Below are 27,077 nucleotides of genomic sequence, written 5' to 3'. Positions count from 1 at the left end.
AGCTGATTCTGGAATAAAAAGGACAATGACTTGTGGTGGATCATTTCAGCATCGCCAGAAACAATAAGCTATTTTTTTTCCTCTTGGAGCAAATGAGAAGAAACTTTACCAAAGGTAAAGTGGATGTTCGGTTGGAAGCCTAACTCACCTTGAAGCTCAGCAGAGAGCCAATAAGAATGTGAATGAATGCAAACAGAAGTGGCATTTCTTACCCTTCTGCAGCTCTAATTTTCTCAAGTTGAGTTTGACTTCAGAGTGACCCATGGAGCTGGAAAGCATAGTTCTTTCCTGTTCTGAGGGCTGCCCTCTTCATTCTCATCAGGTGGCAGCTGTAAACCACTGTAAAGACTTCATTGAAGGGAAGCAGAATTGCAGTGATGGCCAGGGACATTGCTTGCTTTCCTGCTCAGCCTGCTTGTCAACATCACCTCCTTGGGTCCTGCCTCAACTCAAACTCCGTCAGCTTTTCCAGATTCATAGAATTGTAGAATGGTTTGTGGTGGAAGGGACCTTAAAGCTCATCCAGTTCCAACCCCCTGCCGTGGGCAGGGACACCTTCCACTAGAGCAGCTTGCTGCAAGCCTCTTACAACCTGGCTTAATACATCAAAAGTCAGCACTTACCTGCTCTGTGTTGCCTTCTCACAGAGCTCTGCTGCAGCACACTTCAAATAAACAAAAGGACAATATTTTTAAAACGAAATGTCAGGCTGCAGAGCACATTGCCCCTGACACTGGTTCAGAGAGGGGGTTAGGCAGATTCAGAGAGGATTTGCCCAGTACAGACTCTTATTGGTAAGAGTCTCAGTGCAACTCAGGCAGTTCTTCAGCAGCTGATTGCCCCTTGATTGGAGGATGTGCTGAAGAGGAGTGTCCTCGTAGTTGTGTCTTATTCTCTCTTCCCAAGTATCCATTCTTGGTAGGAACAGGGTATTAGAATACATTGTCTTCTTGTTTGACTGACTGCAGGAGTCCTTAGGTTTGTATGTCCCAAGAAGAAATTTTTGGGTCATTCACCAGAATGCATGAGCTGTTCTGCTGGAGACAGAGCTGCTATCTCTTAGTCAGAGCTGATGAAAGTGGATTGGATCTTGAACAGAAAGGGCAGGTGCTGTGCTTCCAACCAGAACATGCATTTGGGTGGTCTTACTCCAGACTCCTGGGTCTGCAGAAAGGTCTGTGTATCTGTCTCAACCACATATCAGTAGTTTGGAGTTAACTTAATCTGCAGATTATTTATTCTTTTTAAGACCATTTTGTTGGTCAGTATTGTCTCCCATTAAGTTTGTTGGTCTTGTCTTGCATCATTGTGAGGGTGCTGGGGCGCTGGCACATGGTGCCCAGAGAAGCTGTGGCTGCCCCATCCCTGGCGGTGTTCAAGGCCAGGTTGGACACAGGGGCTTGGAGCAAGCTGCTCTAGTGGAAGGCATCCCTGCCCGTGGCAGGGGTTGAAGCTGGAGGAGCTTTAAGGTCCCTTGAACCCAAACTAGCCTGCGATTCTGCAATCATGATGATCTTGCACCCAAAGTTTTAAATCAGTGTTAAGGTATGCACTGTTGAAACCAGACTCTTTTTGTCTATTTGTAAAGCACATGAGAAGCATGGCAAGAACATAGTTGAATCGATGCTTGCGTTATTCTCTGGGAGGGAATGTCCAAATGGATTTCTTATGCTCTGAACTGTTCCCAGAGTCTATTTCTACCAAGCAAAGACTAGGCCAGCTGAAACTGGCGACTACTCTGTGAGTATTGCCTCTGTGGTTCATTGCAGACTCATGCAAAGTATCTGAAGGTGAATTTGAGGAGGATGTTAGTCCTGTTAAGTATACCTATAAATAAACTTTCCTTATGCATCTGGTGACTTGACCTTTCTGCTGCTTATTGTTGTAAGGTCTGCTGTCTGTCTGGAAATCTGGGTGGGGGCATCTTGGAGAAGGAGGCATTGTTTGCTTTCTGAACAGCAGAAAAAATGTGTTTATCATCCTGGGAGGATTCTCACCTGCTTCCAGTCCTTAGGAGCTTTCTTTCAAATGTCTTTATTTCTATTTTACTTTGTTATTCTTTCTGTCAGCCACCTGAAAACACATATTAGATCCTGAATTGCTCTTGGATTGGCTCGTTCCAGAAGCTTTGTCGCCTCTGTAACTAAAGAGTGAATGGAATCATCAAAGTCTTCAGTGGTGAAACTTGCTGGGAATCTCTGAAGATCACGTCTTGTGTAGTTTCTGTTTGTGATTGTGGGAACAGTGCTTATCGGCTGCTGTGAAACAGAAATTGTCACTGTGTTTTAAGTTAAAATAAGGAGGCAGTGATTTTGAACTCCTGGGTATGGAGTAGGGTACAATTCCCTAAAGTCTTGCTTAAACAAATTTCACAAGTTGAGTACTTTCTCTGTCAAAGTATGTCCTGTTCAGTTCTGAACAAACCATCTGTGAGTGAGACTTGGTTATGCTTTCAGGGGGAAGGATACAATGAAAGAATTAATCAGCCTTCACCAGTGAAATTATTTCAGCATTCCTCCTTCATTTATATAGGTGAGTTATGCCCGTAGTAAGCCCCAATGGACAGGAATAGTGAATCTTCTGCTTCAGGGCCTAAAACAGTGCCAAATTTAGAATTAGAATATTTTTAATAGCAGTGGATAGGTTGGTGACACATCTTCTGATTCTTGTGCCTTTCTTGTAGTGTCTACTAACAGCTTGTTTTAGAATCACAGAATCATGGAATGGTTCTCTAAGCAGCCTGTTCCATTGCTTCACCACTCTCACACTGAAGAGTTTCTTCCTTATATCTAACCTAAATCTCCATTGTTTCAGTTTGAACCCATTCTCCCTTGTCCTATCACTACGTTCCTTGATGAAGATCAATATTGTCTCCCATTAAGTTTGTTGGTCTTGTCTTGCATCATTGTGAGGGTGCTGAGGCGCTGGCACAGGGTGCCCAGAGAAGCCGTGGCTGCCCCATCCCTGGCAGTGTTCAAGGCCAGGCTGGACACAGGGGCTTGGAGCAAGCTGCTCTAGTGGAAGGTGTCACTGCCCGTAGCAGGGCGGTGGAACTGGATGAGTTTTGAGGTTCCTTCCAACACAAACCAGTCTGGGATTCTGTGACTATTATCTCCTACAGTTTTGAGACTATGCTATAGCTGTAGTTTATGGTTCATATGGTTCATATCTGTTTATATCTGTCCTCTGACAAAATTCCTGCATCTTGTCATCCTGTATCTTGTTCAAGGCACAGTCTACAGACCTGTAAAGATCTTTCTGCCTCTATGTTTAAGAGAAGAGTTATTTTAAAAATAGATATGTTAGCTCCATGAGTAAAGACCAGGAGAAAGGACAGACATTTAGGTCTGGTGAGACAGACAAAGGCAGGGAAGGGGGCATTACACACCACAGAACAGCTGTGTGAAGCCTCAAGTTGGTACTCAAGTCATTTCTGATACCCCACTGTGTCATTTATCATAAGCAAGTCTTGTTGCCATGCTGTGATGAGGTGTATGGAGGCTGTAGAGTTCCCAAAGGTTTGCTGTGTCCTGCTTCCTTGTTTTACTCCAACATTGTTCAGAAGAGTGGACAATTCATGTGCTGTGTTAGACTGCTTTTCGTTAACTTGCAAGTCTTCCTCTCCTTTCCAGTTGCCATCTTCTAAATGGATTCCAGCGAATTTCCAGGATCTTTGGACCCCTTGTCCTTGCCTGACAAACCACTTATTGGTGATCTTCCTGCTGACATGGAGTTTGGTGAAGATCTCCTGGGCTCCCAAACAGCTTCTACTGAGGAAGTTTCAGTACTTCAGCCCCCTGACTGGGATCAGTCCAAGCAGATGACTGCAGATGGGAACTTGGGCCTTCTAGTGAAAGCAGACAGCCTGTCTGAACTAAGCAAATCAAACAACCTCGTTCTAGATAAACCTGCTGTCTTAGATATGCTGGAGAAACCTGGTGTCTTGGATGACTCAGATAAAACTGCTGACTTGGCGGAGCTGGATAAATCAGAGGGTCTGGATGCGCTGTATAAAGTACATCCTTCCCAAGAAGTGGAGGATAGACCGGCAGACTCCTCTGCCCTCTCTAGGGAAGCTCTTGTTCCAGAAACATGGAAAGAAGAGGGAGATTCACCAAGAAGTGATTCTGGGGATATTAAGAAAGATGGTGCTGCTGCTATTTCTGCAGTGTCTGATGACAACACCCCTGAATCACCCCGACAGCCTGTTCCTGACTCTGGGAACCTCAGCAGTGCCCCAGCCACGGAAGAAATCACAGAGCAATCCTCAAGTCTGCCAATGGCCCCCTCCCAACCCAGTCTTAAACAGACAAAGAAGACAAGGTTGAAGGCAGCAAGGAAAAGCTCACCCGTGCAGAGGGAAGGGCCAACAGGGGAATCAGAGGTGGAACTGAGCATGGACAACAGAACTGCAGCTTTGCCCCCTGAGCCCACAGAGGAAAACCAGGCAGAGGAAGGGGATAATAGTGGGAACAGCTCACTTAAAGAAAATAGTGTACTGAAAGCACAGGAAACTTCACCACCTGCAGGTAGGTCCTTATCTCTGCAGAATTTGGCTTTGTTTTGCTCAGGAGGTCATCCTGCACATTGCTGAAGCTGGAGTCTGTTTTGCATTTCAACTTTGCCCATTGTCCCCTGTTATGGAAATTGTCAACGCTGCTGATGGGCTAGATTTGGGGAAGGAGTCTTGCTTACAGGGAATAATGCTCTGGCAGCTCCTCCCTTGATGCACACAAGCTTTTGGTCTAGCTTTCATAGCTTTAACTTTGTTTTTTGATGCTTGTGTCAGCTAGGAGGTTCCCTGGTAAAGCTGCAGCTGCACCTCAGCTTAGCTCGTGCTCTTCATCACTGGAGTTCCTTTGCTGAAACTGAGGGTCAGCCAGAAGGTGTTTCCAATAGGCAAAGTCCCTCTGCCTAGGCTGGACCTTCTCAGGAGATCCTCAGTCTTGGTCAGAAGGAGTTGAAGGCAACTGTCCAGCATGCCTCTCCCTTGCAGGGAGGTCTCCCCCTTAAAGAACTTCTCCCAGGCTATGTGTTTGTATCTCTAGTTATAGATGGTTTAGGAGCTTTCCTGTGTCTGATCACCACCAGAACTGTGCTTCTTAGCCAGGACTGTCTGAGGCCTCATGTGCAGACTGACCCAAAGGGTCGCTGCATTTGAGGAATGCCTGTCCCCTTCTGTTAGAGAAAAGCAAGATGTTAGATGCAAACGTCTTTTGTGCTTCTGTTCCAGGAGAAGGCCTGTCTGGGAAGGGAAGCGAGCTGCCAACTGAGAAGGTAAGGATGATGCAGTCAAAGTATATATGCTACAGGAGCATAGAGGGTGGCTGGCATTGTCAGACCCTGTGAGGGACACTGGCTGTCTCGTCACCCCTCTGGTGTTTGCATGTCTCCTGTGATGGAGTGATCCCTGTGCGCTGCCACTGTGCTGTAATGTGTCTTCAGAGTGTATCTGCTACCTCCAGCTGGAATGTCATTCTCATAAGCCTGCTTCCTCCTATCTCCTGTCTTGCCAACTCTGGTCAGGTATCTGTGGAATTACCCGTTTTCAGCCTAGTTACTAGGAAAGCAGATCCCAGAAGCTGGAATTCCACCGTGATCTGGGGTATTTGTCCATGGTTGTCCTAGCAGATGCTTAGCCTAAATATTTTTTTAATGTCTCCTAGGAGCAGAAAAGAAGTGAACGAGCCAGAAGATCAGAAGCTGCCAGGCCTGAAACTGTGAACTCCTCAGAGAGCAGTGAGTAACTAGGGCTGGCCAGTGCCTGTTTTCAGCCCAAGAACAGGGTGCAGGCTTACTGTGGGCAGGTGGCTCATGGTGTGAGTGCAGTGGGAGCTCTGGAGCTTCTGTACAGATCTTCCTCTTATGCAGAACAGGTACCTTCACCCCATGAGTGTTCATCCTTGGGTACTTGCCTTGCTTTCTCAGGGCACTTACATTAAAGGGAGGGTTGTAATATTTTTACAAACACCAAGTAATAGAGGAAGATGGGTTGTTCCCAGGAAATCCATCTTCTCTCTCCTCAGCCACGAACTTTCTGCCTTTGGTCTCTATGGCTGCAGGCTCTCTGAAGGAAGATTACATTTAGGGGTTTTCCTGCACAAGACCATGAAGTGTCTGGGTGAGATGTTGAGTGTCACCCTGCTATTCCCTAGTATTTTTATGTTGCCCCTTCATTGCCTGCCTCTGCTGGAAGCTGGTGATCCAGCTGGGTCCCTTTAAGGGCTTGAAGGGTTACCTGCTGTAAATGTTCACTTTGGCCTTCTGCTCAATCTTGGCAAATCCTGATTCCTGGAGAGAAATTGGACTTAAGTCCAGTTTGCTCAAAAACCTCCTGGCTCATCTCCAGTTCCAACAGAATACCTTTTAAGGGTCCCTTTATCATTCCACCCAGACAGGCACAAAGCATGTAGAGGGACTGCGGAAAGGTGACCCCAGAAAGCCTCAGCATGTGTCTCATGGTGGAGGTTTCTGTCTCAGTTCCTAATGAGGGATTTCTGTGCATCTTTCTCTGCTGCTTTGCAGTTCCAGTCTCTGACGAAGACTCTGATGCCATGGTGGATGATCCCAATGATGAGGATTTTGTTCCCTTTCGCACCCGCCGCTCGACTCGCATGTCTTTACGCACTCAGCTGGCTCAGCGAGCTGCCCGCTCTACTGTCACCAAGATGACTTGTGCCAACTGCCAGGCGCTGCTGCAGAAGGGCCAGACTGCCTACCAGCGGAAAGGGCTCCCTCAGCTATTCTGCTCCAGCTCCTGTCTCACCACCTTCTCCAAAAGACCACCTGGCAAGAAGATATGCACCTTCTGTAAAAAGTATGTGTTCCTTTCCCTCTCCTCGATGCTCCCCTGCTTGTGACCCCATCCACCTACCCCACAGCTCTACCTGCCAGTCCCCGTCCCTGCGACCCTCATGCTTCCCATTCATCCACATCACTCCTGTCCAATGCCAGCTGCTGCCTCATGTCTTCCTTCACACACCATATATCCCATGCTCCCTATACCCTCTTCACGTTACTGCCTTTCCCTGCCTGTCCACACACTTGATGCCCCATATCTCAGTCTCCTCTCAAAACCACCTCCTGCATGCTCCATCTTCAGGCACCGTACCTCTGGCTTGGGACAGCAGGTGCTATGAGACAGTTCTTGCCACCCTTTTGGGACCCTAGGAAGTCCTGTGCATCACAGTGTGCCGTCCTGTAACCTTCCTGGCAGAACTGGTGTGCCTCTGCAGTAACACATCCCCTCCATATCCCAGGGAGATCTGGAACACCAAGGACTCTGTGGTTGCCCAGATCGGTTCAGGAGGCTCTTTCCATGAGTTCTGCACCTCTGTCTGCCTCTCCCTCTATGAGGCCCAACAGCATAGACCAGCACATCAGTCTGCAGATGTATTGGACACCAGCCGCTGCAGTGTCTGCTACAAACCTGGTGAGGTAAATGGATCCCTTGTGCTTCATGTCCTGGATGAGGTGCTTGTGACCTGCAGAACTTGGTCCTGCCTGGGGGCCATCACAGGGCATTTGTTGGGTTCACCCATGGTGTGAGGTCTCAGCACCTGAATCAGCTTGGACTCACTGCCAGGTCCTTCCTTGTTGCTGTGAACCAGCCCTTGTTACAGCAGAAGAAATAAGGCTTCTGCTTCTCCCCACCCTGAAGCTCACTGCTTCCTGCTACTCCGCTCTCCCAGATTGCTCTGCTGACTTTTGGTGATGGAGGTCATCCTGAGTCCACTCCAGCTTCCATCGTGGTACTTGCCCCAGTTTACGTGTAACAGCCTATTCTCCCGGGGGGGACATGGTTGTATTGTTGCACACATGTTGGAAGGAGGCATAAGGTGGTCTGGGGGAGTGACAGGAGCTATGTCTCTGCAGATCCAGCATGAGGTCAGCAATGGGAGCGTGGTTCACCGCATCTGCAGTGATGCCTGCTTCACCAAGTTCCGGGCCACCAAGGGGCTGAAAACCAACTGCTGTGATAACTGTGGACTTTACATCTACAACAAGGGCTTGCCACTGGAGTACCTCTTCCATGAAGGCCAGCAAAAACGCTTCTGCGACTCTGCCTGTCTCAACAGTTATAAGAAAGTGAGTGGAGACAGCTGCCTGGGGTGGGGGTTCTTTGTGGGCACACAGCTCTTTTGCTTGGGGTGGCACAGGGCACTTCATGCAGTAGCAGGTGAATTGAATCCCCTTGGCCTTATACTGCTGACAAAGCATTTAAGAGATTGCTATGGAAAAACTTCAAAGCAGGCCAACAGAATTTATTCTGTATGCAGCCCCTCTTGGACCTGAGCCACGGGTCAGGCACTCCACAAGCTGGACTGTGCAGTGATACTGGTATATGTAACTTGTATGGGCTGGCTTCTTTTGGATGTCTCCTCAAAGTTCCTCTGTAGCCTGAGCAGGCAGCGCTTAACTGTCTTGGTGGGATTGCCAAACTCTGTATTCCTGCCAGCGTATCCGTGAATTGAGGTGAGGTGCCAAAGGCAGCCTGAACCTGCAGACTATGAGCCTGGCTCTGGCATCAGGTGTTCCTGCAGGAGAGCTGCCCAGTGGTGGACGTGATAGTGGGGTAGGATATGAGGGTTGGACCTCATTGGCTGTGATGGTGTCCCTGACAGCTTTGTTCTGCTCTGTGTTTGCAGAAGAACACTCGGGTCTACCCGTGCATGTGGTGCAAGACACTGTGCAAGAACTTTGACATGCTGCCCAACGTGGATCGCAGTGGCAAGATGGGCCTCTTCTGCTCCATTTGCTGCACTACCTCCCACAAAGTGAAGCAGTCAGGCTTGGTTGGTAAGAGCACCTACATACAGGGTACCAGTCACCTGTCCATTCTAGCTCCTTTCTTGGTACCATTTATTGCTTGTGGATGAGGCTGGAAAGAAGGTGTGTTGCTTGCCTGGGGAGGAGTCTAGTGAGAGAAGTGGAGATTTGGAGAGGGAGGAACCCTTGCATGTAGACACCTTAATAGTGAGGGGTAGTACACATTGCTGTTCTTGAGAATGCAGAAAGCAGCTGTAGTGCTGTACTGTGCTGGCATTGCTCTTTCCATTACATGGAGTACCAGGGTGTCCAGGAATGAGTGTGGTCTCTGATGCAATATGCAGCCTGTTTTGTCCAAATTCCTGTAGAGCCAGGGTCACTTCCTTGAAACACTGCTTTCCATCCATTTTAACATTTTTGTCCTAGCAGAATCTGGTGCTCTTAATTTCCTGGTTTTCTTGTCCCTTGCTTTTTGATAATAGCTTGACATACCAAGAATGAGTGAGCAGCTTCCATGCCATCCTCAGAATCCAGTCCCACATCCTGTGCTGCTGCCCTCACCAATGCCTATCTGTTTCATCAGGTGCCCCTAGACCCTGCAGCTTCTGCAGAAAGAGTTTATCTGAACCCTGCTATTACAACAAGACAGACCGGGTTGTCTACCAGTTCTGCAGCCCCAGCTGCTGGACCAAATTCCAGGTATTGAAATATCCTTCATGCTGGGCTGGGCAATAGAGCTTGTGCCTCCTTTCACACTTAGCGGAGGCTTCAGCTTCCTCAAGCTCCTCAGGGAGGGTCCATAAGAAAGCCTCTGATGGAGTACAAGAGTTGTAGTGACTGTAGCTGCCCATAACTCAGTCTTGGCCCTATCTCCCCTCTCTCCGTTGGGATAAGGTGGACTGTAATTCACTCCCATCTATCAGGTTCTGCCCAGTGGGAGTGCAGTGCAGTGCTGTGCTGTGTGAGTGGTTTGGGATGTAATGGTCTTATGAGGACATGAGCAAAAGCACAGCAGTAAGCTAGCAGAGCATGGTGGGAACCTGCTAGTGGGTGGAAAGGGGCAGAGCTGCCCTCTGAGCAAGGTGTCACCAAAGAACACAAGAATTCTAGGATGTGTTGCCTTAAAGTTGACAAGCAGAAGGCCCGGATACCTCATGTTTAATAATCCTCAAAGGCTTGACTAGTGGTTTTCAATCTCCTCATGTTATGTTTCAGCATATGTGAAATGTTGTGGTATTCAAAGGCAACTGGAAGAATGCTAGTTTTGTAGAGTCGTCAAAAAACAAAGCAACAGGCCGGAAGACCTGGGAAACTTAGGTCAGGACATGCTTTGGGCAACTGTGAAAACTTTAGAGAATTCAGAGGTAGAGAGTTAGTTACTGACAGTTGCAGCATTTGGGTTTGTGAGGTTTTTTTTCTTGTGCTTTTTGTGTTGGGTTTTCTTTTTTGGGGGGTTTTTGGTTGGTGGGGTTTTTTTGTTTGTTTGATGTTATCCTTTGCTGCGGTCTTGAGTGGTTTTCATAGAGTGCCTGTAGAGGTTCTATGCTTGTAGACTTCATAAGACTTAAATTCTAGAATAGTTTGGATTAAAAGGGACCTTCAAAGCTCATCCATTTCAGCCCCCCTGCCATGAGCAGGGACATCTTCAACCAGACCAGGTTGCTCAGGACCACATCCAGCCTGGCCTGCTGGGCCATCTCCAGGGATGGGGCATCCACCACCTCTCTGGGCAACCTGTGCCAGGATTTTATCACCCTCATTGCACAAAATTTCTTCCTTTTATCTAATCTAAATCTCCCCTCTTTTAAATGAAAACCATTACATCTTGTCCTATTGCAGCAAGTCCTACTACAAGGTTTGTTCCTGTCTTTCGTATAAGCTCCCTTTAAGTATTGAAAGGCTGCAGTAAGGTCTCCCTGGAGCCTTCTCTTCTCCAGGCCAAGCAACCCCAACTCTCTGAGCCTGTCTCCTTCAGCCCTCAGAGCATCTTTGTGGTCCTTCCCTAGACCTGCTGCAATGGGTCTGTGTCTTTCCTGTGCTGAGGCCTTCAGAGTTGGAAATGGTATTCCAGGTGGGGTTGCACCAGATCAGAGTAGAAGGGCAGAATTACCTTCCTCAACCTGCTGGCCACGCTCCTTTGGATACAGTCCAGGATGTGGTCGGTTTCTGGGCTGTGAGCACACATTGTCAGCTCATGTCCAGCTTTTCATCCACTTGTACCCCAAAGTCCTTGGCAGGGCTGCTCTCAATCCCTTCATCCTCCAGCCTGTATTGATACTGGGGTGGCCCTGACTCACGTGCAAGACCCTGCACTTGCCCTTATTAAACCTCGTGAGGTTCACATGGGCCCACTTCTTGAGCTTGTCCCAGTCTCTCTGGATCCCATCCCTTCCCTTCAGCATGTCAACAGCACCACACAGCTTGGTGTCAGAGGCAGACTTGTGAGGGTGCTCGTTTCCATTGTCTACGTCATTGATGAAGATGTTAAATAATACTGGCCTCAATACGAGCCCCTGAGGGACACCACTCGTCACTAATCTCCATCTGGACATTGAGCCATTGACCACCACCCTCTGGATGCGACCATGCAACCAATTCCTCGTCCACTGAATAGTCAATCCATGGAATCCACATCGATGCCATTTAGAGAGAAGGATGTTGTGTGGGACTGTGTCAAAGTCCAGACAGATGACATCCATAGCTCTTCCCTTGTCCATTGATGCAGTCCCTCCGTCACAGAAGGCCACTAGGTTGGTCAGGCAAGACTTGCTCTTGGTAAAGCCATATTGTCTTGTCCTCCACATGCCTTAGCATAGCTCCTAGGAGGACCTGTTCCATGAGCTTGCCAGGCACAGAGGTGAGGCTGACAGGTTGGTAGTTCTGAGGGTCCTCCTTCCTACCCTTCTTAAAAATGGTTGCAATGTTTCCCCTTTTCCAGTCACCAGAGTCTTCACTTAATTCATGTAGCTTGAATTTATTGCCACATGAAGTCAGGATTGTAACCTGTGAGTAAACCCATGCCTAACCTGGACTGGAGCTGTCTTGCTGGCAGATCTTAGAACACACTTGTGTCAGGAAAACGACTGGCAAGAGTGTTTCAAGATGGCTTCTTGGGGATTGGTATTAAGCCCAAGGAGTTGAACATCTTCATCAATCATCTGGCAATAAAGTCAAAGTAAGCATGATAAAATTTTGCAGATGAAACAAAAAGTGGTGAAGTGTTAACTCCTGCTGAGGTCAGGGCAGTCAGAGAAAGGAAAGCGACTGGATTGCCTGACAAGACTGATTCCTCCTAACGTGTGCTTGAACACAGCATTGTTTTACTGCAAGATCCTGTATCAGCCTTACTCAGGTAGTATGGGGATGTAAGTTCTGGGAAAGGAAATCTTTTACAAAGGCCCTGCGAGTACAGCAGATAAGCCATTCAGCGTGAATATCTCAGTTTACAACCACAGAGAGAAGGATTAAAGAAGTTATTGCAAGTAACAAGCAGAGGAACAGAGATTTAAAGTCTGGGGGCTGGGGAGCAAAAGAGCTACTTAGAATGTTGCACAGATAGGGAGGGTGTTCATGGAATGTCCAATTGGTTTTCAATATTGAAGAAAAAAATTGAAGTATGCTAAAAAAAAAAAATTACAGTTGGGCTGGAAAAATGCATGTACTGAGGCACTCAGAGAGCACCGTATCTGAGGTTGTCAGAAAGAAAATCAGGAAGATGACTTTATTAACAAATATGTCCTTGTAGACAAGACACTGAGTGCTAAATGGCTGTTTAATCTAGCAGAGAAAGGCGGGATGAGAACATCTGCTTGAATTCTGAAGTTCCATTATGTTGAAAATAGAAACTAGGCCCCTATGTTTCAAAATCTTATAGAGGAATTCTCAGAAGAGGTAGTGGATCCCCCGTCTCTTTAATATGTTTAAATCCAGAGGGATGGCAGCTTGAAAGCTTGCCTTCCTGAGAAGAGCTGGACCCAGTACACTGGAAGAAAAGTGAAATTGCTCAAGAATCTGGTTGCCAGGAGCTCAAAACATGGTGTGATGGACTAACTGTGAGTCACTGACAGTGGCCCCACGCACAGGGCTGAGCAGGGGCACGCGGGCTGCTGCGAGTGGTGGAGGAGGCAGGAGATGGTGGCAGTGCGAAGCGGGTGCTCGCTGCCCTCTGCGGGTGTCTCTCTCCATGAGCTGTCTCTGTTTCCTGCAGCGCACCAGCCCGGAAGGTGGGATCCACCTCAACTGCCATTACTGCCACAATCTTTTCAGTGGGAAGCCGGAGATCCTGGACTGGCAGGTGAGGACTTTTCCCCAAGGGGGGGTTGAGGTGGAGGCCAACCCCACCTCCTTCTTCTTGCTGCTCAAAGCAGAGCTCCTTCTGTGGCAGTGCTCTGAAGGCCTTAGCTGCAGAAATGTGCCTGGAGACTGCACACCAAATGCTGCACTCCTGATGTTCAGCCGCATGTCAGAAAGGCAGGAGGAGACCTCTTCTGCCAAACTCTGCCAGGAGAGCTGGGGACTTGGCTCAACCTGTAGTCCGGCTCTTGCTTCCCTGAGAAGCGTGGGGACCTCCTGCCAAGCCTGGCTGACCGGGTGGTGGTCTCTTTGGCAGGACAAGGTGTATCAGTTCTGTTGCAAGGACTGCTGTGAGGACTTCAAGCGGCTTCATGGGGTGGTGTCTCAGTGTGAGCACTGCAAGCAGGAGAAGCTGCTGCATGAGAAGATCCGCTTCTCTGGAGTGGAGAAGAACTTCTGCAGCGAAGGTACTTGGGGAAGGCAGAGGAGAGGCAGAGCTCCCAGGCCAGCCCATGCTGGGGGAGGAGAAGAGAGCATGGAGAGGAACAGAGGGGAGACTGTTTTAGCCAGGCCCTGGGGCGAGAGCCTTGCCATGCAGTGAAGGGAGGACTGTCGTGGGGATGGCTTGCTGTCCAGCCAGGCCCTAGGGCAAGATCTTTACCATTCATTGTGTCCTTGGGGAGGGCTTTCTCACAGCTTTTCTCTCTCTGGGGGCTGGGGAGACAGCAGGTGGCAGCTCCGCTCCTCCTGTCATCATGCACTTCCACTCTTGCGTCTGGGCTGGCCTGACCTGGCCTTGCCCTGCCTGCTGGGTTCCTGCACACAGGAGGTTGGAGTCAGACTCTTCCTAGAAGCATGGAGGTGAGAGATGGCAAGTCCCCATGAGGTCCCATCTTATCCCAGCCCCAGGGGCCAGTGCTGGATTGTTCCCTACAGTGTGTTGCGTGTGCTCTGTTGTCTCCGCAGACCTGGATTCTGGTCATGTTTGGGTCAGGGAGGCCCCCCAGTTCATCCTGGGAAGGTTTCACTCCTATTGTTTCTCCGCAGGGTGTGTGCTTCTTTACAAACAGGATTTCACCAAGAACCTGGGCCTGTGCTGCATCACGTGCACCTATTGTTCTCAGACCTGCCAGCGGGCGGTCACCGAGCAGCTGGAGGGCAGTACCTGGGACTTCTGTAGTGAAGACTGCAAAAGCAAATACTTGCTCTGGTACTTCAAGGTCAGTATTGGCACTGGCAGCTTGTGCTAAGTGCTGTGGTGGGCACAGCACCCAGATATGTGGGCATTGCACTGAGGAAGTTCGCACTGCTGGAGTCTGGCTGGCACTGCTGCGGAGAACCTGGCACTGCTGGAGTCCTGCCTGGCAATGACGGGACACTGCTACGGGGAAGCTCACGTAGCTGGAGTCCCCAGCTGATCCTGCCAGAGCACTGCACTGAGGAAGCTCACAGTGCTGGATCCGCGGCTAGTGCTGCTGTGAGAAGTTCGCACCGCTGGAGGCCCCGGCTGGCACTGGCAGGGCACTGCTGTGGGGAAGCTCACAGCGCCTTGCTATGTGCACCTTTCACCGGAGAGTTGTGTTGCACTCGGAGGGGGAGTGGTTAGTTACTCGTTGTTTCTCTCCTGCTGATGCGGGCTTTAGGCAGCTCGGTGCCATGCCTGCAAGCGTCAGGGGAAGCTGCTGGAAACCATCCACTGGCGGGGGCAAATCAAACACTTCTGCAACCAGCAGTGTCTGCTGCGATTTTACAACCAACAGAACCAGCCCAACCTGGACACGCAGAAGGGGCCCGAGAGCCTGCTGAACAGTGAGTAGGAGGGAGGGAGGGGACCTGCATAGCTCAGTCCAAGAGACACAGGGAAGACTGAACAGCAAGGGGTGGAAGCTTCCTGCCCAGGACTGGATGAGACGCTAGGGAACAATCCTGCACTGGCCCTTGGGGGGGGAAAAGGACGGAGTGGGACCTAATGGGGCTTCTCCATCTCTAACGTCTATGGTTCTATGACACACAGGGCCCAGACGGGAGGAGCCGGTGCCAGCGTGCTGCCTGTAGCTCACACTCTTAGCGAGGATACTCAGGGATTTAACATCCTCATGTTGCCAGCGGAGAACTCGATTTACAGGGTTAGGGGACAGCGTGGTTTGGCATGATAATCCACCTGCAGCCCCACACCACCTCCGAGCTGTGACCTTCTCAGATCTCATAAACTAATCAGGATTGGGCCAGGTCAGTGCTTGGATGGGAAACATTCAAGGAAAAAGCAGGGTGCTGCAGGAAGTGGTGCTGGTGATGCTGTAGGTGGGCTCTCCTCAGCCAGAGCTGAACCTAGAACGATCTTGAGGGAGCGCTGAGCTGCTGGAAGCACTCTTGTCTTGTGATGTTAGATTGGAGTCCTACCACTTACCCAAAGATCGCTGCAGCTTTGAGGAGTTGCCAACCCCGTGTCCCGGATAACCCCATTCTGCATCTGTGGAGTTCCAGCTGGAGAGGAGATTTTAACTGCCTGTTGCCCCATTTCCTATCATTAACTTGAGCCAGTTGCTCGTGGAAGATTGCAAAGTGCTTTGGGGTCCCTCAGGATGGAAGGTGCTTGTAGTGACAGTGACAAGACATCGCTTGGCCCTTGGACGCTTGTGTAGTCTCATTCTGCTTGGTCCTTCATAGGCCATGATCTCCTAGATAATCTGTGTGATCTTGTTAAAATACCTGCAGCTTACAGTGGGACTCGCTTTGGCTCATCAAGCTTCGACAGATACCTGCATCACAGGCTCAGGGCTTTGCCGCCCTCTGGCAGCAAAAGGCATGAGGTGTAAAACCCTGACTGGGGTGCACCAAGGCGGGGAAACCAAGGCAATCTTCTGGCGAGAGACCTCATCCTCCATCTCTAGACTCTTCCTGGTTCCTCTTCTGACAGCACTGGACTGAACGCCAGATGGGGGAAGCCCTGGATGTCAGTGCTGCTTAGTCAGCAAAGCAGAGCTGCTCTGCCAGAAGCAGCCGGTTCCCCCAGCAAGGGGACTCCCAGCCTGCCCTCCAAGAGCCACCCTCCATAAAGGGCTTCATGAGGCAAGCAACTGCTCAAGTGGCAGCACGCTGGAGTGACCTGGATAAGGAACTGTTGGTTTCTACTTACTGCTGGCACAGGGGTGTTTGGGGGGAGTCTGCTTGATGGGAAACAGACTGTCCTGCTGCCCAGGGGAGGAAGAGGTGTTAAACTTGCTGGCTCCTGTAGCTCATCAAGTGATTCCACAGCCCTAGCCATGCTGTTCTGTTTGCCCGCTCCTTTCAAGGCATCTCTCTTGTGAGGGACTAGTAACACTGCTTCTGGGACACAGGCACAGAGAGCAAGCTCTCTCTGCAGAGGGAAGCATGTTTCACACCATTTCTCCTTGGAGCCATGGACCACAAGCTGAGAGGTACCTTCACCACCACCACCCTCTGAGCCCCGTCTCTGCCACACCTCTGGAGGTCCCCCAAGAACTTTGCTTTTCGGCATATGGGGCACTACCCTTCACCATGCCACAGCTGCCTCTCCATGCACCCTGTGAGGCACAGGGCTTTGAGGGCAGCCAAGGAAAAGCTTGTCAGCAGTGGTGAGCACTCAGCTGAGCTGAGCTGATCTGCGCCAGCAGCTGCCATGCTTGGTGAATGACACTGGTGGCATTGGACCCTCTGTGTCCTGGCACACTCATTCCGTGTCAGTTGTGGGATAGCTGTGGAAACCCTTGTCCCAGGACTGTGCCATACTGCTAAGCTTGAGGAAGGGTGATGGAGCCAGGGCCTGCCATGTGCTTACACAAAGAGTTTTCCAGCCCAGAATGCTGTGTGGGGGGTTTTGGGAGGAGCAGTTTGTCAGTGCATGGTGAGGAATAGCTTCTGCCTGGTCCAGCCAGGGTCTCCTGTGGACCTGGTAGCTGTGTTGCCAGCTCACAAGGGACTGCCTGGATTTCAGGCCCATCTTGAGCAGAGCTGCTGACTGCTTGCTTCTTCTCCTGCAGTGGTTGCCCAAAACCATTCATTCCTGTGACCCAGTGGCTGCTGCCATCCCAGTGATCTTGGGAGTGCTTGCTGACAACGAAAGTGGCCATTCCTTTGCTGGGAACAGTCTGTGTGATGAGGGATTGAGCTTCTGCCACAGGACTGTGCCCAGAGATTTCCAAGGGGAACTGGCTCTGCACGGGGCCATCCAGCTGGAGAGGATAGAGGGTCAGAAGTCATGATTGGTGCAGGCAATGCAGCTCCTTTGCAGCTCCTGGCTGGTGCTGGGATGAGAGCAAAGAACAGGCTGCAGCTTTCCTGGAAGCCTGAACATGTAGCACATGGAGCTTTGTGGCAGGAGGATCTTGTTTCCCTTAGCTCTGAATCATTGGTCTGTGGGGCAATCAACTTTGCTTTTGATTCTGCTGTGGCAGAAACTGTGCTCATTTTCCATAGCTTGTCTTTTCTCATTCAAGCCAATGTCTCCCACCTAGACTTGCTGTCTGTCCACTTTGGGCCGGTGAGGGGGAGTTCTTGGACCCATTGAGACTGTTGCAGATCCTATGGCTGAATGCTCAGCTGCAGGCTAAGGAGCTTCTTTCAAATGGAACTTGCCCATCCCCATGTGGTGGTCAGCAAGTGAAGCCTTCTGAGCCTCCAATTTTTCAAGAGCAATCCTGCATTTCCTTGGGACAGAGGAAAGCTGCACAGTGCAAATGTCCACTGCGTCTTTCCTGGAGAGCCTGTCTGTGTAGGAGGTGTAAATGGGGCACACTCCCTTTGGGTGCTGAGACCTGCTGTTTTCCTTGCAAGTTTCTCCTTCATGCATGGCCCATGGTTAGTCAATGCTGTAGAAGGCAGTTCTTTTTCCCAGCCACATGGGTAACCAGGGCTCACTGGAGACTTGGATGAAGCTGCTCTTTTAGCTCATCAGCCTTTGAGATGGGTGCAGGTTCTCTGCAGCGCAAATGAGCTCGAATTATCATCCAGGCCAGGATGATGCTGTCACCACCTGAGACTAGTGTCCACCACATGTGCCTCTTCCCTGCAGGTGATCCCCTCTTTCCTAGGGGAAATCCATTGCATCCCTTGGGCTGGGGCAAAGCTGTCTTTGCTTTCTGGGATATCTCATAGTGCTACTGCTAGCTCTGTCACCTTCTTCCTAGGGATCTCGAAGCACTTTGCCAAGATCTTTATAGCAGGGAGATGGAGGCACAGGGAGGGGCCATGGCTCGGTACAGCAAGCCAATAGGCAGAGCTGGGAGTAGAGCCCTGGATTCTCTCTACAAGGGGCTGGGATTTCTCCTGACCTGCTGTGATGGGGATTGGGTGGACTGTAAGGGAGCACAAAATGACATGGGAATAATTTGATTTTGTAGGTGTAGTGTCTTCTGAGCTGCTAGGACTAGAAATTGTGGAAACATTAACTGCTCCTGGAGTGGCCAGGAGCAGTTTCTGGGGAGCTTGTCCCTGTGCTCTGGCTGCTGCCACCTTCAGTCCCAGCACTGGGACCTGTTGGCTCAGGAGCTCTTGAATTTAGAGCTGTTGCTTTCTCTTACAGGTCAGACTTCAGAGCCAAAGACACCTGCTCCTTCCCTACAGAAGGCAGAAACTAACACGGTAAGGCACATTGGAGGTAGGAGTTTGCAAAATAGCACAAAGTGGCTGTCCCCAAAGAGAGGGAGATTTCATTCTTCTGCCACCAGCACATTCTAAGATGGCTGAGTAGTGGGAGCTGGTGAGAGCTGCTGGGGAAGACAGCATCAGTGTATCTCCTGCAAGGAGGAAGAATAACCATTCCCTGGGAGCTGATGATAGGTTCCCAGTCAGCCTGCCACTGTGCTCTCCTGTGCCTGGGGACAGTCACTGTCCCACCAGTGCCAGGCTCCCTCCTGGCAGCTGCAGAGGTGCAGTACAGGCTCGCTGTAGTAGCAGCTTGGCAGTCCTTCTCCAGGTCTGTGTGTGTAGGGCACTGCCAGACTCCAGGAGGTGCTTTGGGAGTCCTTGCAGCTGTACCTGTGGTGGGGAAGAGGTGGTGCTGTCCAGGTGGACACCAACCTCCTGCTTTCTGCATTTCCTCAGCTCTCAGTGAAGGCCTCCTCAGCCCAGATGTCTCCAGCTGCGCCGCCACCCCCTGCCCCTGTGCTTCCAGCCACCCCTCGGAAAAACAAAGCTGCCATGTGTAAGCCACTGATGCAGAACCGGGGCGTTTCCTGCAAGATAGAAATGAAGTCCAAAGGATGTCAAACAGGTAGGAAAAGAAGACATAATGACAGGATTACAGGAGCTTTTTGAAAAGGCCAGTGCCACGTCCCTGCTCCCGAATAAATGTGAATCCAGCTTGGAATGCTGTGTGGAGTGGCTGGGTTGTTGGCACCATGCTGAAGAGTCTCAGGACGCTGCAAGGCACACGCAGCAGGGTGGGAGGTAGGGAGCCCATTTCCATCAGCAGCAAAAGGAGAGACACAGAGAGCACTGCAGCATAATCCCACCTCTTGTGGGACAACTGTTCCTCTGGAGATTGTCAGCTTCCCTGAGGGGCTATCTGCTGAGCAGGTTCCACTGTGTAACTCCTGTTGGGCATGTGTGTGTGGTCTTCAGAATCTCTTTTATAAGAGCAAGTAGTGGTAGGAAAAGGGGGAATGGCTTTAACCTGCCAGAGAGGAGATTGAGATGAGCTCTTGGGCAGAAGCTCTTCCCTGTGAGGGTGCTGAGGCGCTGGCACAGGGTGCCCAGAGAAGCTGTGGCTGCCCCATCCCTGGCAGTGTTCAAGGCCAGGTTGGACACAGGGGCTTGGAGCAAGCTGCTCTAGTGGAAGGGGTCCCTGCCCGTGGCAGGGGTTGGAACTGGGTGAGCTTTAAAGTTCCTTCCAACACAAACCAGTCTGGGCTTCTATGATATGCAAGGTAAGTCTCAGTAGGGCCACATAAGAGCAGGGCTTGCACCTCTGCCAAGCTTGTCTTGTTGCAGGCTGTTTGGCTTGCTGCTGGTCCAGCTCTGCCCATGAGTCATAAAAGCTGGTGACTAGAAGGGCTTGGTGCTGGATGGGGTATGGCAGTGCACAGCAGGGCTGGGTGAAGGAGCTGCTGGGAGCAAGCTCACTGATGTACTTTTGCTCTTGTCAGAGGCTGACTGGAAGCCCCAGGTGATTGTGTTGCCAATCCCTGTCCCGATCTTCGTGCCTGTGCCTATGCATATGTACTGCCAGAAAGTACCTGTGCCTTTCTCCATGCCTGTCCCGGTAAGCGACACACTCCACCTGCTCATGTTCCCTTACTATCTTGATCCTGCCTTGCTTCTGTGTCCATCCTCTTCTCCTGTCTCTGCTTTTGCACTAGTCGGCTGAGTGTCAGTTTTCTGCCTGGTGTGCTGCTGTTGACAGGTACCTGTGCCAATGTTCCTGCCCACCACGCTGGAGAGCACAGATAAGATTGTGGAGACTATTGAGGAGCTGAAGGTGAAGATCCCCTCCAATCCCCTGGAGGCTGACATCCTGGCCATGGCTGAAATGATTGCAGAGGCTGAGGAACTGGACAAGGCCTCTTCGGACCTGTGCGGTAGGTTTCTGCCATGGTTTGGTCTGGCCCAACAGCTGGGATGATGCGGGGTTTGCCAGCTCTTGGAGCTAGATAATCTGCCTGGACTGCAGCTCTCCCAAAGCTTTCCAAAGCCTTTGAAAAGGCAGCGGGAAAGAGCAAGCCCTCAACTTCTGCTGAGGAGAGGTACCAGGAGGGAAAAGCTGCAGCAGGGACTGGTGTCTGCCACTGTCCCTTTTGGGGACGCCAGTCTTGTGGCACATGTGCAGCACTGTTTATTCAGGTGGCTGTTCAGGCTCTTGCCTAAAGCAGCTTCACAGGCAGAAGGCCAGCAATCCTGACCTCACAGGTCTTTTTACTGGGGCCTTCATTCCTCAAGCACCAGTGACTAGGGCTGTGGCGAGGAAGAGCGTCAGATGCCTTGCTGTCCAGGGAAAGCTGGGCAGTGCAGATGTCATGGACCTGCTCTGCTGCCGGGAGCCTGACTTCATTTCCCAGCTGTCACAGGCAAAACAGACAAAAGGCTTTCTTGAAAGTTGGGTTTATGATCTGCTTTTGCATTGCAGACTTGGTGAGTAACCAAAGTGCAGAGGGCCTCCTGGAGGACTGTGATCTGTTTGGACCAGCACGGGACGATGTGTTGGCTATGGCTGTCAAGATGGCAAATGTTCTCGATGAGCCGGGCCAGGACCTGGAGGCTGACTTCCCTAAGAGTAAGCGCTGGGTGAAGCAGGCATGCAGGGCTGCTCATGCTGCAGCAGGGTCCTCCCACTGCCCCTGGCTGACCATTGCATTGACCAACGCACCACAGCATTAAGAGCTGTGTGAACTTGCCTCCCTATCCCCTCTGACTGAGCAGGATTGAGGCCAGGAACTGAGAGTTGTTGCAGGTGACTGCTTGCAGCAGGGGTGAGGAGATCAACACTTCTGAAGGAGTGTGTGTTTGCCTAGGCTAACTGACCTGTTGCAATCACAGGTTTGCAGAGAAGGGGGAATGAGAAGCTGTTTTAATAGCACTAAGACCAGAGAAGCAGCACTGGTATGCTTATGGATGATGATTTCAGAGGATCCAGTAAGGCAAGAGAGAGACCTGGACAGGACATGACATCCTGTGAGACAGCAGGTTGCTGTGTGTCCATTAGCAGGCAGACATTGGCAGAAGAGGCAGGGACTTGCAGGAGCACAGCAGTGCTGCGGGATGCTAGCAGCAAAAGACAGGGAATTGGGGTGCCTTTGCCATGCTGGCCTAGCACAAGAGCATGAGGAATGTTCCTCAGGTTTAAAATACAAACAAAAAAAGCTGTCAGAAGGAAGACTGGGAGGCTCTAGTTAGTCTAAGAAAGCTTAGCAGCATCTGACAGAGCTGTATCTCCTCTCTTGGGCTGTGGCTAAAAGTTCATGCCAGCCAGAGGTGGAGGGTGTGAAGTGTTGGGCTGCATGTTCCCTCTTCATCTTGCTGTAAGAACCAGGTGAGTGCAGGGGACAGGATGAGAAGTCTCAGCTGAGCCCTTCTGCCTGTGCATACTTTCAGACCCTCTAGACATCAACCCCAGCGTGGACTTTCTATTTGACTGTGGACTGGTGGCACCAGATGATGTGTCCACAGAGCAAGATCTGCCTCGTGCTGTCCGAAAGGTGAGCTTTCAATGGGTATGGTCTGTTTAATGCTCTTTGGGCTTGGAGTAGGAGCTGCTCTGTGGGATGCTCCATCCCAGGCGGTGTTCAAGGCCAGGTTGGACAGATTCTTGGGTGACATGATCTAGTGTGAGGCGTCCCTGCCCATGGCAGGGGGTTGGAACTGGATGATCTTAAGGTCCTTTCCAACCCTAACTATTCTATTATTCTGTGTACAAGGTGAAGTGTGCCAGAGGCTTTGGTGTGCTGGGAAGGTTGTGCCCTCTCCTTTCGGGGCATGCCAGGCCTGTGGGCCACTCATGGAATGAAAATGCTTGCCTGCCATTTCAGAGGAGCTTTGAATGCCACAGGTCATGTGAGAGCTGGCCTCTTTCCTGCCTGTGGTCCTCATAACTAATGGGCCTTGTTGGCAAAGATGCTTGCTGGCATGTGCACAGGTACAGCGGGGAGGGAGCTGGCAGTCAGCAGGTCTGAGGGGTGGCCAGGACTCCTGCATCTGTCCCAGGTAGGTGCCCAGTCTCACAGTATACCTCTCTGCAGGGGCAGAAGCGTCTGATGCTCTCTGAAAGCTGTTCCCGGGACTCAATGAGCAGCCAGCCCAGCTGCACAGTGTTGAACTACTCGTACGGTGTGAATGCCTGGAAGTCCTGGGTGCAAGCCAAGTACGCGGGAGGAGAGACGAGCAAGGGAGAGGAGCTACGCTTTGGCCGTAAGTGCCCTGTCTGGGTGGGGCTGAGTGGCAGAAACCTCCCAGGAGCTGGGTAGTGGGGTGCTGAGGTGCTCCTGCCCTTGCAGGCTGTTGCCTGAGGCTGCCATGCTTGTCTCCTCAGCCAAGCCCATGAGGATCAAGGAAGATATCTTGGCCTGCACAGCAGCTGAGCTCAACTACGGCCTGGCCCAGTTTGTCAGGGAGATAACACGGCCCAATGGGGAGCGCTACGAACCAGACAGCATCTATTACCTCTGCCTTGGCATTCAACAGGTGAGGGAGGGCTTGCTGCCTCAAGTCCTCCACAGCCAGACCTGGGGTCAGATCTAGTGTGGGGTACCTTGTACCCATTATTGTGCCTTCTGGGGACCAAGAGAGGCTCACTGAACTCTCCTTCAGTGCCTTGTCCCAGGGCAGCAGCCCCCCTCATTCAGTCTTTGTTCCCAAGCCTGGTAGTAGGATGGCAGCTATTCCCCAGCTTTGCACATCCCTGAGGAGGGCTGGGAGATCTCCCCAAACTCAGTCACTTCTTCAGCACCAAGGCTGCTGTGTCATACCCGAGGGTTTTCCTCACAGCTCTCAGAAGCAGCTGGTTTTAGGACTGCCCTGCAACTCTGGTTTTACAAGGACGGGTGCTCTTTGTGTGGGCTGTGGGCTCTCTGGCATGGGTTGGCATTCCAGGTGCTACCATGTCTCTCTTGACTGTGTGTTCTGTCCTTTTTAGTACCTGCTCGAGAACAATCGTATGGTGAATATATTTACAGACCTTTACTACCTGACCTTCGTGCAGGAGCTGAACAAGTCCCTGAGTGGCTGGCAACCCACGATCTTACCAAATAGTATGTGTCTCCACAGTACCTTCAGTCACCACATGTACCCAGTTTTTGCTTCTAGCCTTGGATCCCTCCAGTCTAATTGTGCTCCCTCAGCCTCAACCCTCTTCCTTGGTATAGACAGCACAGTCTCACTGTGTCCTGGGGTCATACTGACCCATAGCGACAGCAGAGCTGGCCTTGTTTATGCTTCAGTAGCTTCTTGTGCCCAGAGTCAGGGTAGCTGGGAGCAGAGCATGGCTGCTTTGCATCCTGGGACAGTTTGAATCTTTACAACACTTTATAGTGATGTCTCTACCGTTTGGCAAAGAGGATACCAAGCCTGGAGGCATGCGGGCACATGTATTTGTGTTCCCAACACGTGGGTGAGCCCTGCACGCTGTACTACGTGTTGGCCAGGGTTGCTGTGCTGCTGCCTTGTGAGCAAACTAACTTAGAGCTTTGGCAGAGGCTTTTCATGATGCTGTAATCTGTGCTGCCTTCCCTGTTCTGTTTTGGCAGTGGTTAGTTCACAGGTCTAGATTCTGCATATTGGTTGTCCTGGGCAGAGGCATTTGGCTCCAGACCTGCGTGTCTAAGCAGGAGCTGGCAGTGTCTGTCCTGCCTGCTGCTTTTCATTCATCTTGTGCTGAGTGTGGTGGAGCACTGGCCTGGAAGACATTTATGGCCATCTAGAGGAGTGAGTAGTTAGATTGATTTGGGTTCTGGCGTGTAGTTTGGCTGTGCTCTGAGGTAGCTTGTGGCTGGCTGGAGCCAGCATCTAGCTCTGATAGTGGCTCTGGAGAAGTAACTTTTTGCAAAGGGGGGTGTTGCGAAGCATCAGTCTTTTGCAGTTAGCTTGCCTCAGCAGGATGAAGGGATTGCCACAAAAGCACTGTTGATGTGACCTGGTTCTTCCTCTGTGTGTTACAGACACAGTTTTCTCACGTGTTGAGGAGGAGCACCTCTGGGAGTGCAAGCAGCTGGGTGTTTACTCACCCTTTGTGCTTCTCAACACCCTCATGTTCTTCAACACCAAGTTCTTCGGGCTGCAGACAGCAGAGGAGCACATGCAGCTGTCCTTCACCAACGTGGTGCGCCAGTCCCGCAAGTGCACCACGGCACGTGGCATGTCAAAGGTGGTGAGCATCCGCTACTATGCTCCTGCCAAGCAGAAGAAAGGCCGAGGTAGGGTCTGACAGAGCATCTCTGTGCCCCTCTCCCTGCCTCCCGTGTCAGGTCCCAGCCACGATCGTGCTCTCTCCCCCTCTGCAGATGGTAGCTCTGGAAAGCGGAAACGTGAAGAGGAGGTACCGATGCTGGAGCAGCGGGAGAACAGGATGAACCCGCTTCGATGCCCAGTCAAGTTCTATGAGTTTTACCTCTCCAAATGGTGAGGCTTTCTCTGGAAAAAAAAAGGCATGTGCCATTTTAAGGCTACCTCAGTTTTGATGGGACCCTGTGGAGTGGCTGCCGCTCCCCAAACATTTGTACTTGAGTGTGAAGCCTTGCCCAGGGTCTGCACTGCTTGTATAGACCATGCTTGAGAGAATGCTTCTCTCTGCCCCCTTCCACTAGTTTCCTCTCTCCAGCCAGGCAGGAGTGTGCAGTATGAGTACTCCTGCAATGTGAGCTTGGCTGCTTAGGGGCTTTGGTCCTGAGCGAGGAGCTGCAGATTCAGTTTGTGTCCTCATCTTGCCAAAGGATGAGAGGCTGTGACAAGCCTTGAGCCCCACCTTGATAGCCTTGAGGGCAAGCCAGGCTTTCCCAGGGCTCACCTCACACTCTCTCTCTACAGTCCTGAGAGTCTGCGGACCCGCAACGACGTCTTCTACCTGCAGCCCGAACGGTCCTGCATCGCAGAGTCCCCACTCTGGTACTCGGTCATCCCCATGGACCGGAGCATGCTGGAGAGCATGCTGAACCGCATCTTGGTCGTGAGGGAGATCTATGAGGAGCACAGTCGTCTCAGCGGTCTGGAGGATGACATGGACTAAGAGTGAGGTGCTGCCAGGCTGGCTATGCCCCAGCCCTGAATGCCTCGTGTCTCTGCCCCCTGCTACAGGCTGGGGGCTGTGCAGCGTGGGAGGGAATGGTGCTGCAGCAGTGCTGTCCCTTCGTCGTTACTGGACTTGGACATCCCATCCTGCTCATCACAGGCCTCTCCTCTGTACGTGACCCCCACGCTCAGTCCTGCCCCCTCTCCTGGCTGCTGGGTGAGCGTCTTCCCCAGGGCCAGCCCCCACAGCACAGGGGGGCAGAGCCTCTGGGGCAGCTTCCCTTGCCAAGCCCAGTCCTCCCCTACCCAGAGCCCTGACTCTGGTCCCTCTAAGCTGCACAATATTGAAGAGCGTTGTCTGGGACCAGTGGCCCTGAGGTTTTTAGTTCCCCCCTTCCTTTCACCTCCCCTGCAGAGGCTTCAGGTGCCCCAGCAGGAAGGGTAGCTCTGCTGCTGCAGCAGGATGGTGGTTTTGAGCCAGTGGGGAAGGACCCCTGGCATCCTGAGAGCTGCTGTGTCAGAGAAAGGGCTTGTTCCCAGGGGTGGGAGAGGTTCCTGTGCTGGAACACGAGGGCAGAGCCCTGGCCTCACTGAGGGGACACCTCCTGTGTACACCACTGGGCCACCTGCCTCAGTTCTGTTAATGTTCTCTGAGTTGGTGGAAAATTGATGGAGACTGGTCTGTGCCATCGCTGCTCCCCTTTCCCCACTGTCCCCTGTCCTGGCCTAACCTCCCTTCCTGGGTGCAGGGTGCCATCTGTGGGTCCCTCTGCTGCCTCTGTGGGCTCAGGCAGCTGCTGGCAGAAGCAAGGAGCACTGCCTGGCCTGCGCCCTCCCTCCCGCAGCAGCAGGGTGCCCGAGCCTGGCCCCGGGCTGTGCTGCTGCCTCCTGGCCCTCCTTGTGTTTTGGTCGGTTTTCTTCAGCTGTACATGAGTCTCCTATTGAGCCTGTATATATTGTTCTGGTCCCTGGCCCGGGGCCATCTGTTCTCTGTTTCCATGTGGAGAGTGAGCCACTCACCAGTCTTGTTGTAGTGATGCCAGGGCAGTAGGACTAACCCTGTGTCTCTGGAAACCATTCATTTCAAATAAAGATGCGGAAAGCTTTCAGCAGCCCCTGCTTCCCCTCGCCAGACAGGGTGGGCACTTCAGGAGAGCGGGGCTAGTGTCCCACTGCTGCTGTGCACCTTGCTCCTGTTCAGCCCTGCCTGCACTTCCTACCTTTTCTGGCCACTGGCATGCTGGCTGCTCGGGTGTGCTGGGATGGCTCCTGACCCTGTACCTGCGTGTACCAGCCCTTGCCCATAGGGCTGCAGTGGCCCTGCCATGGCCATGCAGCCTGTC

At 51.6% G+C, this 27,077-nt stretch overlaps 1 protein-coding gene across 3 annotated transcripts in view; it reads left to right on the top strand.

Moving 5' to 3' along the window:
- The window catches only part of ZMYM3 (zinc finger MYM-type containing 3), a 33,190-nt gene extending 6,349 nt beyond the window's left edge, over nucleotides 1–26,841 (top strand). For 2 of the 3 annotated variants that reach the window (XM_061446328.1, XM_061446329.1), the window contains exons 2-25: nucleotides 3,633–4,529; nucleotides 5,234–5,277; nucleotides 5,667–5,739; nucleotides 6,526–6,817; nucleotides 7,260–7,437; nucleotides 7,876–8,088; nucleotides 8,649–8,799; nucleotides 9,353–9,468; nucleotides 12,977–13,063; nucleotides 13,379–13,529; nucleotides 14,110–14,282; nucleotides 14,706–14,871; nucleotides 18,605–18,663; nucleotides 19,126–19,294; nucleotides 20,169–20,284; nucleotides 20,426–20,600; nucleotides 21,146–21,292; nucleotides 22,111–22,214; nucleotides 22,755–22,923; nucleotides 23,045–23,196; nucleotides 23,648–23,762; nucleotides 24,669–24,923; nucleotides 25,011–25,128; nucleotides 25,534–26,841. In XM_061446328.1, the coding sequence (XP_061302312.1) occupies nucleotides 3,647–4,529; nucleotides 5,234–5,277; nucleotides 5,667–5,739; nucleotides 6,526–6,817; nucleotides 7,260–7,437; nucleotides 7,876–8,088; nucleotides 8,649–8,799; nucleotides 9,353–9,468; nucleotides 12,977–13,063; nucleotides 13,379–13,529; nucleotides 14,110–14,282; nucleotides 14,706–14,871; nucleotides 18,605–18,663; nucleotides 19,126–19,294; nucleotides 20,169–20,284; nucleotides 20,426–20,600; nucleotides 21,146–21,292; nucleotides 22,111–22,214; nucleotides 22,755–22,923; nucleotides 23,045–23,196; nucleotides 23,648–23,762; nucleotides 24,669–24,923; nucleotides 25,011–25,128; nucleotides 25,534–25,732 (4,305 nt within the window). In that variant the 5' untranslated portion in view covers nucleotides 3,633–3,646 and the 3' untranslated portion in view covers nucleotides 25,733–26,841. The remainder of the gene's footprint in view (nucleotides 1–3,632; nucleotides 4,530–5,233; nucleotides 5,278–5,666; nucleotides 5,740–6,525; nucleotides 6,818–7,259; nucleotides 7,438–7,875; nucleotides 8,089–8,648; nucleotides 8,800–9,352; nucleotides 9,469–12,976; nucleotides 13,064–13,378; nucleotides 13,530–14,109; nucleotides 14,283–14,705; nucleotides 14,872–18,604; nucleotides 18,664–19,125; nucleotides 19,295–20,168; nucleotides 20,285–20,425; nucleotides 20,601–21,145; nucleotides 21,293–22,110; nucleotides 22,215–22,754; nucleotides 22,924–23,044; nucleotides 23,197–23,647; nucleotides 23,763–24,668; nucleotides 24,924–25,010; nucleotides 25,129–25,533) is intronic. The other variant, XM_061446330.1, reaches the window with a different exon arrangement.
- The last annotated feature ends 236 nt before the right edge of the window (nucleotides 26,842–27,077 follow it).

The sequence above is a fragment of the Pezoporus flaviventris genome, unplaced genomic scaffold (assembly GCF_033815535.1).
Source record: "Pezoporus flaviventris isolate CSIRO_AGI_PZ_B2104156 unplaced genomic scaffold, CSIRO_AGI_Pfla_v1 ptg000005l, whole genome shotgun sequence".
Lineage (NCBI taxonomy): Eukaryota > Metazoa > Chordata > Aves > Psittaciformes > Psittacidae > Pezoporus > Pezoporus flaviventris.
Note: the sequence above shows the minus strand (reverse complement) of the source record. Positions and strands in the feature narration are given on the sequence as shown.